The 17,961-nt window shown below is 44.1% G+C and overlaps 1 protein-coding gene across 1 annotated transcript in view; it reads left to right on the top strand.

Annotated features, from left to right (window-relative positions):
- Nucleotides 1–4,800: 4,800 nt before the first annotated feature.
- Nucleotides 4,801–17,961, top strand: part of BAIAP2L1 (BAR/IMD domain containing adaptor protein 2 like 1) — an 85,871-nt gene continuing 72,710 nt past the window's right edge. Inside the window, exon 1 of the mRNA XM_065893018.1 lies at nt 4,801–5,072. Coding sequence (XP_065749090.1) covers nt 5,022–5,072 — 51 coding nt within the window. The 5' untranslated portion in view covers nt 4,801–5,021. The remainder of the gene's footprint in view (nt 5,073–17,961) is intronic.

The following is a 17,961-nucleotide window of genomic DNA, read 5'->3' as shown; positions in this document are numbered from 1 at the left end:
GACACAAAACACAACAACTATTGAAGTGTTGCTGGATAAAATATCACTTCTAGAAATAAACAAAATAACATTTTCAGGATACTTGTTAATAATTCTTGAGCAACAGAGAGGATGGATTAAGATTTGAGCTTTCTAAACAGAATAAAGTTGAAAAGCAGAAATGTTTCGAATATCACTGAAGTGACAAAATGGGTTTTCATATGTATCTTATGGAGTCTGTTGAAACTTCATGATCATATAGCATTTATGGTAAATTAATACATGTTGCATTTAACTCTTATTCCTAGAAGGGCTTATACCAGAGTTGAATACAACCCTATGCTTTAGATACATCATTTTGTGTTTTGTGGGTTTTTTTTTTTTAACTTTCTTCCTTCCTTCCTTCCTTCCTTCTTTCCTTCCTTTCTTTCTTTCTTTCTCTATTTTTGGCTGCGTTGGGTCTTTGTTGCTATGCAAGGGCTTTCTTCAGTTGTGGGGATCAGGGGCTACTCTTCATTGTGGTGTGCAGGCTTCTCATTGCAGTGGCTTCTCTCATTGCGGAGCACGGGCTCTAGGCACTCAAGCTTCAGTAGTTGCAGCTCGTGGGCTCAGTAGTTGTGGCTCACGGGCCCAGTTGCCCCGTGGCATGTGGGATCCTCCTGGACCAGGGCTCGAGCCCGTGTCCCCTACGTCTGCAGGCGGGCTCCAAACTACTGTGCCACCAGGGAAGTCCCTCATTTAGTGTTTTTATGAATTTGATAAGTATGTACCTTTTCTGAGCACTAACATTTTTAGCGTATAAATATATAACAGTGACTGGGTATTTACTCTGCAATTTACTGTGCTAGAAAATTCACAGCTTTTTATCAAATTCTGTTCATGCCAATGCTTTGTTACCCTTTGATAGTTGTTGAGTAGAATCTGTATATTCCATTCTAGACTTCCGACCCACAATCTGTTTTGCAGTGGTTTATTCTGTTGTTTTTTGAAAACTGAAGAAAGCAACCCCCCGCTGTAGTTGTTTCTTATGAAATGAAGAGCATCTTGACTACCTCATATGTTTATCCTCCTAACAGTTCTTGAGCACCTACTATGTGCCAGGGACTGAGCAGCCTGCAGTGAACAAGGCAAAAATCATCCTTGCCCTTGTGACACTTGTATTCTTAAGGTGGGTAGTGGGTGGGAGGACATGATCAACAAAAAGATGAACAAGAAAAAGATTAGTAGTGTCTTCGTTTCGCCTGGCCACTGTAACAAATTACTGCAAATTTAGTGGCTTCAAACTACACACATTCATTCTCATGTAGCTCTGGGGCAGATGTCTGAAAAGAGTCTTACAGGGCTGAAACCAAGATGTCAGCATGGCTAGTTCCTTCTGGAGGCTCTGAGGGGAGAATCCACATACTTGCCTTTTCCAGCTTCTAGTGGTCCCCTGTATTCCTTGGCTTGTGGCCTCATCATCCATCTTCAAAGCACATCACTCCAGTCTCTGCCATCACATTGCCTCCTCCTCCGACTTCTCCTGTGTTCCTCTAATAAGGACCTTTGTGATTATAACTGGCCCATCCAGGTAATCCAAAACAATCCCCTGCTCTCCAGATCCTTATCTTGTTCACATTTTCAAAGTCCCTTTTGTCATATAAAGTAACATTCACAGGTTCTGAGGGTTAGGACTTGAACATCCTGGGGAATCTTTATTCAGCCCACCACAGCTAGCGATAAGCAGTATTAGAATTAAAATAGAATGCCGCGTGAGAGGTGGCCTGAAATACTATCAATACTTCAGGTGAAGGAAGGTCCCTGTAGGCTGAAATCCACATTACAGGGAAATACTGTGGGGGGGAGAACATTCTAGGCAGAGGGAACAGCTAGTGAAAAACTCTACAGCAGGGAAATTCCCTGGCAGTCCAGTGGTTAGGACTCTGTGCTTTCATTGCCGAGGGCATGGCTCAATCCCTGGTTGGGGAACTTAGGGGAAAAAAAAAAAAAACAACTCTACAGCAGAAATAAATTTGGCATGCTGGAGAAGTTAGTGTTGCTTGGATTGGAAGGAAGTTACAGAAAGGCAAGTGAGTTTTCAATTTACATTTGCTTTTTCAGAATAAGAACACTTAAAGCCACATCTAATCTCTGGGTCTTTAAATGGTAATTTGCCCCAAATTACTATTATCGGCTTGGACCCCTTTGGTCACAAAACATAGTGGAATTCTTGTGGACATCCCAGGGCACCCACCAAGGCAGAGAGCCCATTGGCAGGCCCCACAGTAAGTTCAGAAGAAGGCATAAACCTTGGACTTCCTTGGTGGTCCAGTGGTTAATTTAAGACTGTGCTCCCAATGCAGGGGTCACCAGTCGGGGAACTAAGATCCTACAAGCTGCACGACACGGCCAAAAAAAAAAAAGGCATAAACCTCAAAACAAGAGACAGTTTGGAGTGGGGCTTTCAAAATCTTATTGATGTTGTCACCGGCAATTGCATCTTACAACTTTTGTTAACATAAACAGGATTTTTGGTTATTTAAACGCAAGCAGGAGCTAAGAGAGGAAAGCTTGGTTGCCTGCCCCTGAAGGTGTGGAGCTGATCTTCTCTGAGGCCAGGTCAGCCCTTTGGGCCGGGGTTCCGGGCAGTTGGAGAGCAGCTGCAGTGCTTTCTCGGCAAGCAGAATCTGCCTCTCACCTTCTCCTGAGTCATTCCTTTCTATTGATTCACTTTACTTCACGCCGAGCATCACGAAATCTCAGAACAACTAAGACTGAGGGTTTTCAAGTTTGCATGAAACCACACACCTGAAGAGCCTAATACAAATGGCCTTTGGAGAGTGCTCCCATCTTTTTAAACCTATAGCACATTTGACTGTACCTCTACTACAGCTTTCATTGCAGTCCTCCTTAAATGCTACCTCCTGCACATGTATGAAAGGCTTGGGCCAAGGCCAGTACGCTCTGCACTCCTCCTGCCCCCAGGAGAGCCCCTGGCACAGAGCAGATAATCAATACTCTCCTGTTATTTGGGACTGAGTGGCCCTAGTCCTGATGTCGGTGTAGACCAAGAGCTGACCATCCCCTAAGACTTCTAAAGGAGCAGGACTGTCCTAACCAGGAAATTATTTCCACAAAGGAGAGTTCAATATGACAGTTAAATATCTGTTTGAAGATTTGCATACAACTGTGAACCTGGTCCTTCAATCAAATTCCAACCTTGGAAATCAAACTGGGCCATCTGAGGTATGTGCTGGTTTTATGGCGGTTTATTAATTGCCCCAAACCACAATGCTGAGCTGTGGGGTGTTAAAGGTTAAGCCTCTGCTCTCTTTCTGGCTCCTCCTCGGCTGACTGCCTTGCAGCAAAGGGTGAAATGACCCCATTCATCAGAAGGCACAGAGGGAGGTTCTAAAACAAAAGGTAACCAACCTGACCTGCAAAGTTAAGGCAGCGATTTTCAAGTTTAAATAAAAACCGACAGACATCCTTGAAGAGCCCAATAGGTAACGGTGATAATGATAAGGTCATCAGTTCACTCAATATGGCAAATAAAACCCACCTGGCAAATCTTATGAGTCAAATGCTAGAAATCTGTTAGGAAAGAGGCAGCTGCTTCCACTGCCTGAAGCCTAGGGCTGTTGTGTTATTTCCCCCAACAGCCAAGGACACATAACCTTTTGGTTCCCAAGCATGATATGCTTTATAGCTTGCAAAACCTGATAACATTGTCCCAGAGTCCAAGTTGTTGGTTCTAAGTCCAGCTGCATCTCATGCTCTGGTGTTCCCACCTAGGTCACACAGTGCTTTCTTTGTGTACATTTCCCAGTGAATTTTATAACAGGAGCAGTTTAGAAGCCTCATGACCTAACAAGCCCATAAAAGATAAAATTGCACCCAGATAGAAGTTTTTAAAATCCAGCGTAAGATCTCCTGCCCTGTTGGATGAGTGTCTCAGATACGAAGCCGTGTTTCCCGCTCGGAAAACTTTTCTGGATCCTCAGGGTCTGGGCTGGGGCTGGGATGGAGACAGAACGGGGAGTTACTCCACAACACCTGCACTCACCACGGTCTTCTAAATCTCGATCTTGTGAATAGCACGGTTACATCGCATTGAACTAAAGGTCCTTCTTAGAGCAAAGTTTAAAAACGTACTGCTATTTCTGTAACCAGATCGTGGCATTTATTAATTTTTTCATATATCAGGAGCTTCCAAAAAGGGCTGCAAGTGGCAGCCCCTTTCCTCCACCTATGAGAGCCTATGTCCTGGGGTCCCGCAGATCTTTGAGGTCAGGGACACGGGTGCGCAGGAAGGGGTCAAGCAGGGAAATCAATACAACTGGGGGACGTGGGACCCTCTTTCCGAGTCCCCAAAAGGCAGCTGGGGGTAGCGCCCGCGGAGAGCGTGGGTGTCAGGGCATTCGTCGCCCGCACTGAGAGGGCACTACAGGGCTCTAGGACCACAAAGGCCTGACGGACTTCGGTATGGGCTCCAAGCAGAACAGCCTCGCGGGGTCCGGGCCCCAGCGCCCCAGCAGCCCAGTGCGCCTCAGGTGGGGACGGTTGACCCAGCTCACCTTCGCCCCGCCCACCCACCGCCTCAAGAAGGGTTGCTCGGCTCACTTGGCTCAGCGCGCCTCTGCCCCGCCCACACGGCCTCACTGACCCGCCCACCACGGGCCGCCCGCTCGGCCCGCCTCCTTCCCACTGCCCCTGCCGCCTCAGGTGGGGTAGTCCCGCCCACTCGGGCCGCCCCGCCTCGCGGCCGCCCCGCCCACCCCGCCCGCCTCAGGTGGGGCCGCTGGGCCAGCCCTGCTCGCTCCAGAAGGGTTGGGCCGCTTCTCCTCAGCTCCTCCAGGGCGGCTGCGGCGGTGGCGGTAGCGCTGCAAGTTTTGACGTTTCGGACGCGGAGGCGCGCGCCTGCACTCCCCGGCCGACGGCTGTGGAGGCGGCCCACCCTCGAGGGCCCCTCAGCCGCGCCCCGGCGCTCCCGCCGCCCAGGGTCGGGCGGCCACGAGGCCCGGCCGCGTTCTCCCGCGCTCGCCAGCCCGGCGGCTGCAGCCATGTCGCGGGGGCCGGAGGAGGTGAACCGGCTCACGGAGAGCACCTACCGGGTAAGCTGGCCCGGGGCGGCCCAGGACCCTGGGAGTGCCGGGGTTCGGGGTTCGAGGGCGGGAGTCCCGGGGACAGTGGAGGCACGGGGGTTCGAGGCCGGGGAAGTGGGGAGGCCCCGCCGGCGGCCGGCAGTCCTCGCCGGGGGAGACGGTCGGGATTTTTCACCTTCGGGGTGAGGAGGGGACTTTACACGGGAATGTCCTTCCCTCCCCCCTCCTCTCCCCTTCTCCCCTCCCCCTCCTCTCCCCTCCCAGCGCTGGAGACGCCCAACAGATTACACATTTCACAAGCAAACGTCTGTGGGGAGAGTTGGGGGCGGGGGCGTCTTGTGTCGCCCCTGGGGCGCGTCCTCCTCCCCAGCTTCTCCCTGGGGTCGGTGACCGCGCCGGCGTGGCTGCGGCGATTAAGCTCTCGGAGAGCAAAGAGCCAAGCTCGAGTTTCCTCTGAGAATGTAGGGGGGAAACTCCCAGGTAATTAACAAGCGCCAGGTGAGCTGAGCTCGGCGCGGGGGCCCCCGGGGGGCGCTCCCTCTGCGACCCTGCCTCACACAGCTTTAAGTTCAGCTTGGCTTTTTAGACGTCGGTTATTTTGTGAGGTTATGGGAGTCAAAGAACGCCCGAGGTTTGAATAAAATAGACCTAACCTCAAGGAATGCGTCGATGGTCATTCTCTTAACTTTCACTTATTACGAGGAACAGTTTTAGGATTAGTGGCCAGTTTAGTAAGTTTAAGTACTTATAAATGAATTCCACTTGAAATAAGATATGTGTTTAATCATCTGATATTAATAGAATACAAAACAACTTTTGTTTTAATTCGGCTTAGGCTCATGGAACTCAAGTTCTCTAAATGCATTTGTAGCCATTTTAAAGACCCACAGTTGGGTCATTTTTATAGTTTATTTTTTTTTTAACCCTAAAATTTAGTTTCTAGTTTTGCAAGGTCTGAGTGAATTCCTGAAATCAGAGTTTATTGACTTTTGTTGGCTAAGGATAAAAGCATGAAAATAGTTTCATAATCCTTCGAAGTTTAAAAGATTGGTTCCCTTCATCTGGATACACAAATACTGTCATATGTAGATTATACTGCATAGGTAGATACAGTAGGTACAGTTGTCATGGTATTTTGGGGCTCACTAAGTAAATGTGACCAAAATCCGTTCCTTGTTCATGTTTCCTTAATAGAGGGCAGTTTTTAGAAATCCCGGAAATTTGAATGTTAAAGTTTTACCTTTGGGTTGAGATTGTTTAATATTTAAATGATCCTGAAGATGGTGGGGTAGGAAGTGGGGCATGTTGATAAAGTGTGTAAATGTAACATTTTTACTCTTGGACTTGGGAGTAGTGGCTACTCTGATGACTGTCCCGTTAAGGACGGTAAAACTGTACTTTTGTGAGGAATGCAGATCATTGCAAATTTGAGTGGAGTTGTGCTCCTCCTGCCTCCAAAACACAGACACATATATCTTTCCAACCTGAGATACCAACTCTGGCATGCAATCCTGAAGTCACTCTTCTCTGCTTTTTCTCCCAATTCTTCCTGACTTTCACTTTTAGTGGTGACTCAGTGGAGGGAGTGTACTCAAGTGAATTACAGTGTCACAAATGCCAATGTCGCATTTCTCAAAGAACTGAGGCAGGAGGGAAAAAGTGTGGATTTTATAGTTTTGGTTATGTGTATTTATAGACATAAAGCATTGTAAATCATTTTCATATTTTGAAAGGTTGTAATACACTGAAGATTAGAGACCAGTACCTTATTGCTTTCTACTCCCAGGTGTCTTAAAAGATACAAAAAGCTCACAGATGTTTATTGACTGACTTTAATCACCATTTCCTCGTTAATGTTTGGGGTCATGTTTAGGTTGGGATGGTGGGATAATAATTTACAGCTCCAGATAACAAGTTTATATGTAATCTATGGAGTGGATGCTGCTAGCTCACGCTTTGACTATGATGGAAATGCAGTGAAATTTTACGTTCACAGGTCTGATTGAAAACCCACCATCCTTTCACCACCTCCTCTTTGGGTTCTTCCCCTCCCCCACCCCACCCCGCCCCACAAAGACAAAAGCTGAAAAGGATTTAAGTTTAATATGGTAAAAATCGCCCTGCAGTGTTGATGAACCTAGAAAAGAGATCTCCTTTATGTTACCTGGCAAACTAGAATGTTTTACTAATAGAAACATAACCTAACCAGGTGTGTTTACAAAAGCCACCTGCAAATGAGATTTTATGACTTACATGGGTTTTAGATTTTTTTTAATACTCAAATTTTTCTAACTTTGGAAAAAAGGAATAAATTCTTTAGAGAAAAGGAGGAATTATAAAGTGGTGTGATCCTCTGTATGCAGTATCAAATACCTTTAAATATTTATTTAAACATTTGCTGAGTTTTCTAAAATGTATACTTAGACAAATGATTACTGGAGAGCCACGCTAAATCCCAGGAAGATGTGTATTTTATGGCGTCACAAACAAATGGCATGGTAGTAAGTCCCAAAATGTCAGGTAGTGTCACTGTTGCTAATTAGAATTAAGCCAAAGATCCCTCTCCCTCCCCACTCTTCAGCCTATACTATGCCCATAATTTTCCCACAGCAGCTTGCTTGTGATTTTGCATGGTTTTCTAATGAGTACATGCTTTAGTGGTACAAGGAAGAAGTAAAGTTCAAAAAAAACCCTTAATTAAAAGTAACCACACACACGCAAAAAAGTAACCACAACCTTCCTAGAAGTTAGAACTCTTGGTCTTAGGAAGTTGAGGAGGGCTGGATGTGATGTCATCCAGGGATGTCACCCCTACATTAATCTTGCTGAAGCAGCAGTGATGGGGAAGGGGACACAGAGGTCTTTGTTTAAATGCCACCTTCTCAGAGTCCCACTCAAACAGCTTTAAAATCCCAGATGACGCCATCCATCTCCCAGTCCCACCTAAGCCTACTTTACCTTCCCCTACTCCCCACAGTGCTTATGACCTTAGCATGTAATATATATTTACTTATCATGTATGTTTATTCCTACTCCAACTAGAATGTGAGCTCCCAAAGGAAAGAAGCTTTGTTTGGTTGTGTTCTGAGCAATTAGAACAATTCCTGGCACCTAGTAGGTGTACATATTTGTTGAATAAATGAACATTTAATTAATTTCGTTAGCACCTGTCCTGTGCCAGTCTCCCCTCTCCCTCCCTTGACACTGTGTTTCATTCGAAGTGTACATCAGCCGTCTAGGTGGACATGGATCTTGTTTACCATTGAGAAAGTGAGGCCCAAAGTCTGTGAGAGACCAGTGCCCACATGCCAGTTCCCCTGCCAGCCTCCATCCCTCTCCTTTTTTGTATAGAAATTTAGCTTGTAGTGGCCAACAAATGCACAAACCAAATACATTTTCATACTTCAGTCATCTAAGATGTCACGCAGAAGTTTGTCATCGTTAACTCATCATCGTTGACATATTTTGAACAAACCTTTCTTTAAATAAGAAAATGAGGTACTTTTTCACTGGGTAAAGCGAGCAGTCTAGGCCTATGTGCTAGGTTTTGTTTGTGTAAGGGTGGTTTATTTTCTCGACTTGGGTTTAAGTGGGGACATGTAAGTGAAAGTCCGTGCCTGGTTGGCTTCCAGTGTGGACTGTGGCATACAGGTCTAGCTTTTGAAGCTTTCAGTTGCTGTTTGTTGTTGTTGTGTAGGCTACTTGATACCTTCATGTGTTCCCGCCATAGCACTACTTTCTTCAGGTATGCTGAAGGTAAAATGGGACTTGCAGAAGACCAGACAACTTGCTCTTGGCTCCATGATGACTAAAAAAGGGGATTGTAAGAATCAGGTGCCAGGTAGCGGCAGAAAGCGTTGCCAGGTATCGAATATTAAACTGCATAGCCAGTATTGTAGCTTTTTGTAGGTAAAATGAAAACACAAAGCCAAACACGGAATGTCCTTTCTTGTCATAACATTTTTCTTGATTGGAAAGAGGTTTTAGAGCTACAATAACATTGCTAAGCAGACAGCAACGTCCTTTTAATGAAGGCTGGGGCCACTTGGGCTTGTGACACCGAGTTTCAGGTTGCTTTTGAGTTTACACTTGTGACATTATTCCAGGATTAGGCATTAATTCTTGCCTTGCACTTTTATCGTAATGAGCTGCAGGCAGACCTGCAGGGGAAACCTAATGTCTGTGCAATTGCAACCAGTTGGATTTTTTCCCCCTCAACATTCCACACAGGTATTTATTCTGCACTTCAAAAGTAAAAATCGTTATAAAAGCAACACAAATATTCATTTAACTTATCTGTTAACATTTGCAAATGTATATATTTTTATTTCTAAAACTTCTATTTTTATTGAAGTATAGTTGATTTACAATGCTGTGTTAATTTCTGCTATACAGCAGCACAGTGATTCAGTTATACATATATGTACATTCTTTTAAAAATCCTTTTCCATTCTGGTTTAATAGTTCCCTGTGCTATACAGCAGGACCTTGTTGTTTATCCATTCTTATTTCTAAAACTTTTTATTGAACTTTAATATGCCCACTGAAAGGTTTGCTTAGGTGTATAGAGCTCACTAAATTGTCACAAACTGAACCCACGTGTGTAACCAGCACCCAGATCAAGAAGTAGACCACGACCAGCCCGCAGAGTCCCTCTCATGGCCCCTGCCAGTCACTGTGTCCCCTCCAAGATAACTGCTCTCCTGACGTCTAGCAGCGCTAATTAGTTTGGCTTATTTTATCTGCCTTCCTTCACCCAATGTGTCTGTTGGATTCATCCATATCACTGTAGTAGTTGTATTTAGTAGATCTAACTCCACTGTAGTTAGTAGATCCCCCATGCGTGCGGGATCTAGTTCCCCGACCAGGGATCGAACCTGGACCCTCTGCACTGGGAGCACAGAGTCCCAGCCACTGGACTACCAGGGAAGTCCCTGTTATTTTTAATTTGGGTCTTCTCCCCACTTAGATTGTACATGTTTGTGAATAAGTCCCCCAGATTATACTTCTCAGCATTTCCCACAGTCATTCATGTTTTATTAATTTACATGTGTGTGTTGGTTTTAACCTCAGAGGCTCTTTAAAACTATATTTTTCTCTGATACCAGAGAATTTCCAAAATTTCTATGAATATTTACACCAAAAGTAAAAGTCACCTAGAATCCCACACTGTTAACTCTTACTGCCACTCTTTGCAGTATCTTTCAGTACATCTTTCCATGTCAGTCAGTATTGTGTGCTTCATCACTTTGATGACTCTCCATTCTTCATCAGAATTTATTGATCCACTCCCCTTTTCTTGGATGTAAGATGGTTGCCAATACTTTGCTATTAAAGTACTGCACTGAACATCATTGCAGGTAAAGCTGTGCACAAATCTGGGATCTTTTCCTTAAACTAAATCCCCAGCAGGAGTTGTGGGTCAAAGGGTAGTAAACATTGTAGAGCATATTTGTGATACATTGCAAAATGCCCTCCAGAAAACTTGCCCCAATTTATGCTGTAATCTGATCCTGTGAGAATGTACCTTTCCTGAACCTCAACCAATTAAGTAGGTCTTTTAAAACTGCTTCCTTTTTTTCTCTTTTTTTTAAATAACCTTTAGAGGGTTTAAAAAAAAAGTAGTAGAACGTGTATACCTATAACATAGAGTAGCTTGTGGACATTGGCTGGGAGAACACCCTAGATTTCATGTCTAGCACTACCGGCTATAATTTCCCTTATAAACTTTGTACTTGTAGATGTGTCCAGAGTAATTACAGCTCTGTGGCCCCTGAGGCCTGTATGTTTCTGTTCTCACTTTCCTCAGCCTTGATTTTATACTTCTCTTTATGTTTTCCAGACCTTGAGTCGGTCTTTCTGGTTTATCATTATTTTAAGGACTGTGTTCTGGTTGTAACTCAGATCTTTATGGTTAAAGGTAAGAGTTGTGGAAATGAGATGAAATGTTACTGGTTTCTCTCTCGTTTCAAAATAAATGAAAAATATTACCAGAATGTGTTCCCAATCTAGGAAGCAAAATAAATAAGCACCCCTCGGAGATGTAAGGGATTGCTCAGGGCCTTCTAGAGCTGTGTTCTGAGAGAGAACAGCCAGTGGGTGAAGATACTTCTGGGTTTGTTGCTCAAACTGGTTTTATTTATATAGTAATTTGGGGGTTAAAAGTCCCTAAACAGTAGCAATTCCTCCAACAAAAATATTAACGGCTAGCTGTGGTTAGCTCTAGGGCAGGGGGCAGGGGGCTTTTACTTCTTACTTACAGTCTACCTTCTGGGGTGTTTACATTTTGTGTGAGCGGGTTACTTTTATAATACTTAAGCTAAAAAAAAAACCCCTAGAAATTGACAAATCTATTCCATTTTAATGGATAAAAAGTCTTAAAAACTAAGGTAAAATGTGCCACTTTCTACCTCTGTTTCGCAAATTAACCTTCTGAGGGTAAACCTAATTTAAAATCTTACCATTTTCTCTTAATTTTTACTTATGCGGGTACATTTTAAACTCTTACTAACCTGAGACTATGAGTGCAACAGAAGAAAAATTCAACAAAACTGAGAACCAAATTCTAGTTCTTACAACTATCTTTTCAAAGTCTTACTCCTGATGTTGCAAGCAGCTGATCCACTTCGAGGTGCAGCTGTATCCTTGAACTGTACGAAAGCAGTAAGATGGACCAGAAAAGGTACAAAATTGGTATTAACAACCTGCCAAAGTAAGAAGGGATAAAAGTTTAGATGATAAGAACATATTGCTTATAATAAACATGAAAAAGACCTGGGTGTGGGTCAGGACAGATCTCAGATGACAAGTCCAGCTACTAGCCACCCTAAGTGCTTCCCTTTGACCTTCCGGATGGAGCAGCCCCCTCCTGAGTTAGGAGAAGAGAAGCTCCAGTCGGGGTGGGGGGGGGGGCTGGGGGAAGGGAGGGGAGAGGAGGACCAGAGGCAACCCTGGTCACCTCTCGGATGCCTGAGACCTAAGCTAACAGACCAATCCATTTCTGGATGCAAAAACTCAAATGACAGAAGAGAATCAGGAAAATTGCAATGATAATTCCTTATATTTAAGTGCTGCAATTAAAAAAAAACTTTTTTAATGGTTTCAATTGACCAAATGGTGTATTTTTTACGGGCTTCATCTTACACTTGGAGCAGCTTGAGGTGCCGGCCGTAACTATGTCTGATGGTACAATATATTTCTAAGTGTGTAAACACTTTAAACATGCAAAACGCTGTTCTTACATGACAGTCCAACTGTTGTGCCCCTGAGACAGATGACTTCTTCAGCAAACCAGTCCATCCTTTGTGTTACCCCAGATTCTGGTATGTACTTGATAATGCCATATTCCTCCATTTGACCTTGCCTTCAGTTTTCACATCTGTGAACAAGGGTGAGGATAGTACCCACCTCACACGGTTGTTGTGAAGATTAAACATAATAATGAACGAAAGCTCTTAGAACAGTGTGTTGGCTGTGAGCAGTAGTAGCTTGTGTTTGCTGGACCGTACCACCCTACGTGCATTGATTTTCATGTGTTTTGTTTACTGCTTATCCTCAGCATCTAGTAGAGTGACTGACACATAGGCAGGTAAAAGAATAGTATTAATACTATTGGCACAAATTTGTCTCTCAATCGACGAGCTGTACACTCCTTGAGGATTTTTTGAAATCTCTCATTGTGCTGATGGCACAGTAAGAACTCAAGAAATATTTGTTGAATAAGTATGGATGTATGCTTATCTCACAGTTGTAACTAAATCCTCACCTGCTCCATGGCCAGTGAAACTGAGATGACACTAACAATCACAGCTACCGCGTTCTGAGCATCTGTTAGGGATGCACTAACTAAGCTTCCCACCTACATTTATTCCTTCTGCAGCTCTCTTCTTGTGCCCCAGGCCGTACCAAGCACTGTGGTCACCACTGGAAACCACCCTAGAGAAGAAACAGCCTGTGCTTTTCTAAAGTTTATAGTTTATGACAGGACAACAATGCCAGCCTTTCCCCTCCGCCTTGGCCTGCCCCGGATCGTCAATTCTGCGTCCTTGCTCCTTCCCCCCACCTCCAGCAGTACCAGAGGCGTCCTGCCTTTACCAGTTCCGTTCTTCAGACTTTGTTTGCTTTGTCCCAGTATTGGAAGAAAGGAGGAAAAGAGTGATGTATGAACAGGTTAAGGTCAAGAAGAGTTTCTTAGGCAGTTTGTAAGAAGTCTTTGGAAAGTTGGCTATACGAGAGAAGTAGATGAAAACAAAACAAAAGTTTTAGAAGTTTTGATTCCCCTTACTGGTATCAGAACTGTATTTAACAAACTTGAACTATTTTTACATTATTTTGGGTTTTTGAACAATATTTCTCAGATTGCAAGCGCTGGGATTTTTTTTTTTTTAATTTATTTGGTTGCGCCGGGTCTTAGCTGCGGTAGGCGGGCTCCTTACTTAGTTGAGGCTTGTCAGCTCCTTAGTTGTGGCATGCTAACTCTTAGTTGCAGCATGCATGTGGGATCTGGTTCCCTGACCAGGGATCAAACCTGGGCCCCCTGCGTTGGGAGCATGGAGTCTTGTCCGCTGCACCACCAGGGAAGTCTCAAGGGCTGGGATTTTAATGCAAAGCAGAACGACCTGTCTCACAGGATCTTATTGAGGGCAGTTCATTAGAATTATTCCAGATATTATGTAAGAGTGGTGTTTGGAAAGAACTAGTGAACTAAAAAAAGGAATGTCGCTTGCGATAGGAAATCAGTAATTTACCGCTGACGCTTGAACAACACGGGTTTGAATTTGTACAGGTTTGCTTATACTTGGATTTTTCTCAATAGTAAACACTACAGTATTGCACCATCGCGTTGATTGAATCTGTGGATATGGAGGGCCATCTATACTCAGATTTTCAACTGTGGGGAGCGTGGGCACCCCTGCACCTCGTATTGTTCAAGAGTCAACTATACTTTGATCTGGTAAAGTTCCTGTTGCTCGTTAAGTACTTGGGGACTTTCTAAACACATGCAACTGAGCACATGAGACATTCTTCCCTGTAAATTCATTGCTTGCTTTTTATTCCATGACACACCTTTTAAAATTAATAATAACCAGGCAGGCAAGGACACTTAACCAAATGGTCTAGCGCGCCCTGTAGCCTTCAAAGCGTATGTCTGTCAACAGCTATTTTAAACCCAGTAACTAATCAGTTACTGTTTCCTTAATACATGCCATCTATCTGTGGTAAAGTTATATATTTCTAAATGATTTTCAAGTTATATTAAAGGTGTTTTGCATTTCTTGTTTTCACCATGTCAATCTAGATTGCCTGGGTATTTTATCATACCTGTCTCCCTTAGACCATGCATTTTCTTTTCTTTTTTTTTTAAAGTTTTTTTTTTTTTTTATGTGTACCATTTTTAAAGTCTTTATTGAATTTGTTACAATATTGCTTCTGTTTTACGTTTTGGCTTTTTGGCTGTGAGGCATGTGTGATCTTAGCTCCCCGACCAGGGATCAAACCTGCATCCCCTGCACTGGAAGGAGAAGTCTTAACCACTGGACTGCCAGGGAAGTCCCGACCATGCATTTTCAAGGGCTGGAACTCTTACCTCATTCATCTTTGGGTTCTGTACATCCAACATAAGGTTAGGCTCACTGTATGTGTGTAATAAAGAGTGAACAAATGTGTAGTTGTTTCAAAGGCCCAAACGTGAGGACTTTACAAGTTAGTGGAGTGATATATAAGTACGTGTTCTCTAATACTTGCCATGATCTCTCTCTCTCTCTCTCACTCTCTCACTCACTCTCTCACACACACGCAAAAATACCAGGAAAGAAGCAAATTTCTAGATTCTGATCGAAAGTTATGTAAGAGTTGTCCCAGCACTGTGGCTTATAGGAAGGATTATTTCCATTCTTTCAAATAAGAACATGGACCTGTAGGAACCAAGCAAAAATGAATGCTAATATTATCATAGCTGGAGTTTCAAGAAGTGATTTTTTTTTTTTTTTTTTTTTTTTTTTTACCGTACGCAGGCCTCTCACTGTTGTGTCCTCTCCTGTTGCGGAGCACAGGCTCCGGACGTGCAGGCTCAGCGGCCATGGCTCATGGGCCCAGCCACTCCGCGGCATGTGGGATCTTCCCGGACCAGGGCACGAACCCGTGTCCCCTGCATCGGCAGGCGGACTCTCAACCACTGCGCCACCAGGGAAGCCCAAGAAGTGATTTTTTACTTTAGTCTCACAGGTACTACTTCCTCTGAAGTTCAAGGTCCAAAAGTTGCTTGAAATCTGGGGTAGGGTCCCCAAATCCTCTTGCTGATGGAGGCCAGTGTGGGCCAGACATTGCTACCATGTCTGATAGCATTGGCAGTTAGTAAGCTAGGATTGCCTACTCTCAGCCTGGAAAGGGTTTTTAGTGCTGCCAGGAAATACATGCAGCTATATGGAGTTATAGCACCTGCTGGACCTTGGACCCAGTGTAATCATCTATACTTAAAATTACAAGGAAGGGCTTCCCTGCTGGCGCAGTGGTTAAGAATCCACCAGCCAAAGCAGGGAACACGGGTTCGAGCCCCGGTCTGGGAAGATCCCACATGCTGCAGAGCAGCTAAGCCTGTGTGCCACAACTACTGAGCCTGCACTCTAGAGCCCTCATGCCACAACTGCTGAGCCCGTGTGCCACAACAACTGAAGCCCATGCGCCTAGAGCCCGTGCTCCTCAACAAGAGAAGCCACCGCAATGAGAAGCCTGCGCACCACAGCGAAGAGTAGCCCCCACTCGCCACAACTAGAGAAAGTCCGCGTGCAGCAACGAAGACCTAATGCAGCCAAAAATAAATTAAAAAAAAAAAAAACTACAAGGAAACGTGGTTTCAAATGATTCCCCTCATAGACACATGTGAAACTTTTGTCTAGTGTTTAAAGTAAAATGAAACTTTCTTTCACTGAAAGTGTTGAATAGGGTTCAGGCCATTTTTTTTCCCCAAGTTATGTTATCAGATGGTCATGAACACTGATTACCTATAACATGGTTCTCCCTCCACAATTTTCTTTAAAAATAACAATTGAAAACTAATACACTAGTTTACTGGGTGGGATAGCTCTGGGACCTCATTTTCTTGACATGTTTGATAATTTCTTCCAAAACGTTTGAACAGTTATAGAACACACTTCTTTCTCACACCAGTATATTGGGACCTTTTTGTTTTGCTTAATTGTGCTTTGGCTTCAGAGCAGTTCTTGCTGCCTAAATGAGTAGGGAAGGTGGAGTTTTGTCACAGAAATCTGTTTCTTTAACCAATGAAATAAAAGGTCCCGGAGATGTAATTGCTTCTAGTAACGGATCTTAAGAAGCAGCAAGACGTACCTTTCTGGTTCTGATCACACTGGTTCTCATCACTTGGTTGGTTCTTAAAGGAGCTTGGGATCTACCAGATGCTCTCAGAACTCTCTCAGAATGTTCTAGGAGAGGCAAAGCCCAAAGAGGTGGCCCTGTTCTTTACTGACCACTAGCCCAGTGGCTTCTGGTGCAGAGGTCATGTTGCTGGGGTGGGGGGGGAGCCATGGAACCCTTGGCACCTCGTGGCTTCATTTCTGGCATGCCCTTTGCCCTCTGAATGAAGGACCACTTTTGCAGAAATAATTATCTACAAACCAAAGCCTGGTTATGAATAAAGAAAGGAAAGGAAGAAGGAAGGCAAAACAGTGTTTAAGTCATAGTGAAAGTTTCATGGAGTGGGGTTCCCTCTGTGGGCTGAAGATTTCCTATGAAACTGTCCTTCTAGAGGGACACGGTAATGATTTTTTGCCAGAGAAAAAGAAAATGGAGAAACATTTTTGCCAAACTCCTTCCCCAATCATAGCTGGAAAGATAACTGCCAAGCAGGAGATTGGTCTCAAAATAGCTGGGTTATCTTTTTCTACTAATGGATCTAACTGATTGAGCAGCGGAAGTTGCTGCTAACAGCTACATGGGCATACATGCTCTGCAGACCGGGAGCATTGTTCTCTCTGGTCCTGGACCAGTGTTCACAGAGGACAGAGGATGGCCTGCATCTCAGCACATCTGGGTCTTCTGTGGGCAGGCTAGTTAGAAACCACAGCTTTGTGGTATTTCTCAGCATTGAGGATTTAGAGCCTGAACCCATAGCAGCCTGGGATGTCGAGAAGAGCAGGGTTTTTGTTGTTGCTGGATTGTTGTTGTTGCTGTTTTTTTTTGTTTGTTTTTTTTTTGCTGTTTTTTTTTAATAGCTTTATTGAGGTGTAACTTATAAACTATAAAATTATAGTTTTTTCATCTATTCACCAGTTAATGGACATTTGGGTTGTTTCCAGCAACGTATTTTTTTAAGGACTGTGTTATCGCCTAATACTTAAAAAGTAATTTAAATGTCACCTTGGAAAAACATAGGGTTGGGAAGCAAAGTTCACAAGGAAGGATGTGGCACTTGGAGATTTTGTAAGCCTGTTACGACTTAGTAGGTAGAGGGCAGAATCTTGAGCCTCTGTTGGAGCTGTTACGTTGAGCTAATGAATCTGCGAGCAGTGCATTACCTCACTCCACCAATTGCTGTAGCTACTGAGCCCACCGGGTTATTGCGTCTGTGTGTTCAGACGAGCTGAAGGCACATGATGCAGCTGATCCGTCCACGAGCACATACGTCTCATGTAATTTTAAAAGAATTTAAAAACTGCTGCTGCAAGTATACCTTGGGCATTAGATAGTCCAGGTACTGTTCTTGGTGCTGGAGGTGCAATGGTCCTTGGCCTTAATTTACTTAATTTCCTTAGTTTCTACTAAGGAGACAGAGTAAACAGGTAATATCCTGTAAGGTAGTGACAAACCTTTTGATGAAAGAGAAGCAAGAAACAGCTGGAGAGAGGGCAGGAGGAGGAGGGTGGAGGAAGCTGTCTCTGAG

This window comes from Phocoena phocoena, chromosome 15, assembly GCF_963924675.1.
Source record: "Phocoena phocoena chromosome 15, mPhoPho1.1, whole genome shotgun sequence".
NCBI lineage: Eukaryota > Metazoa > Chordata > Mammalia > Artiodactyla > Phocoenidae > Phocoena > Phocoena phocoena.
The sequence above is the reverse complement of the archived record's forward strand: the minus strand, read 5'-3'. Positions and strand labels throughout refer to the sequence as shown.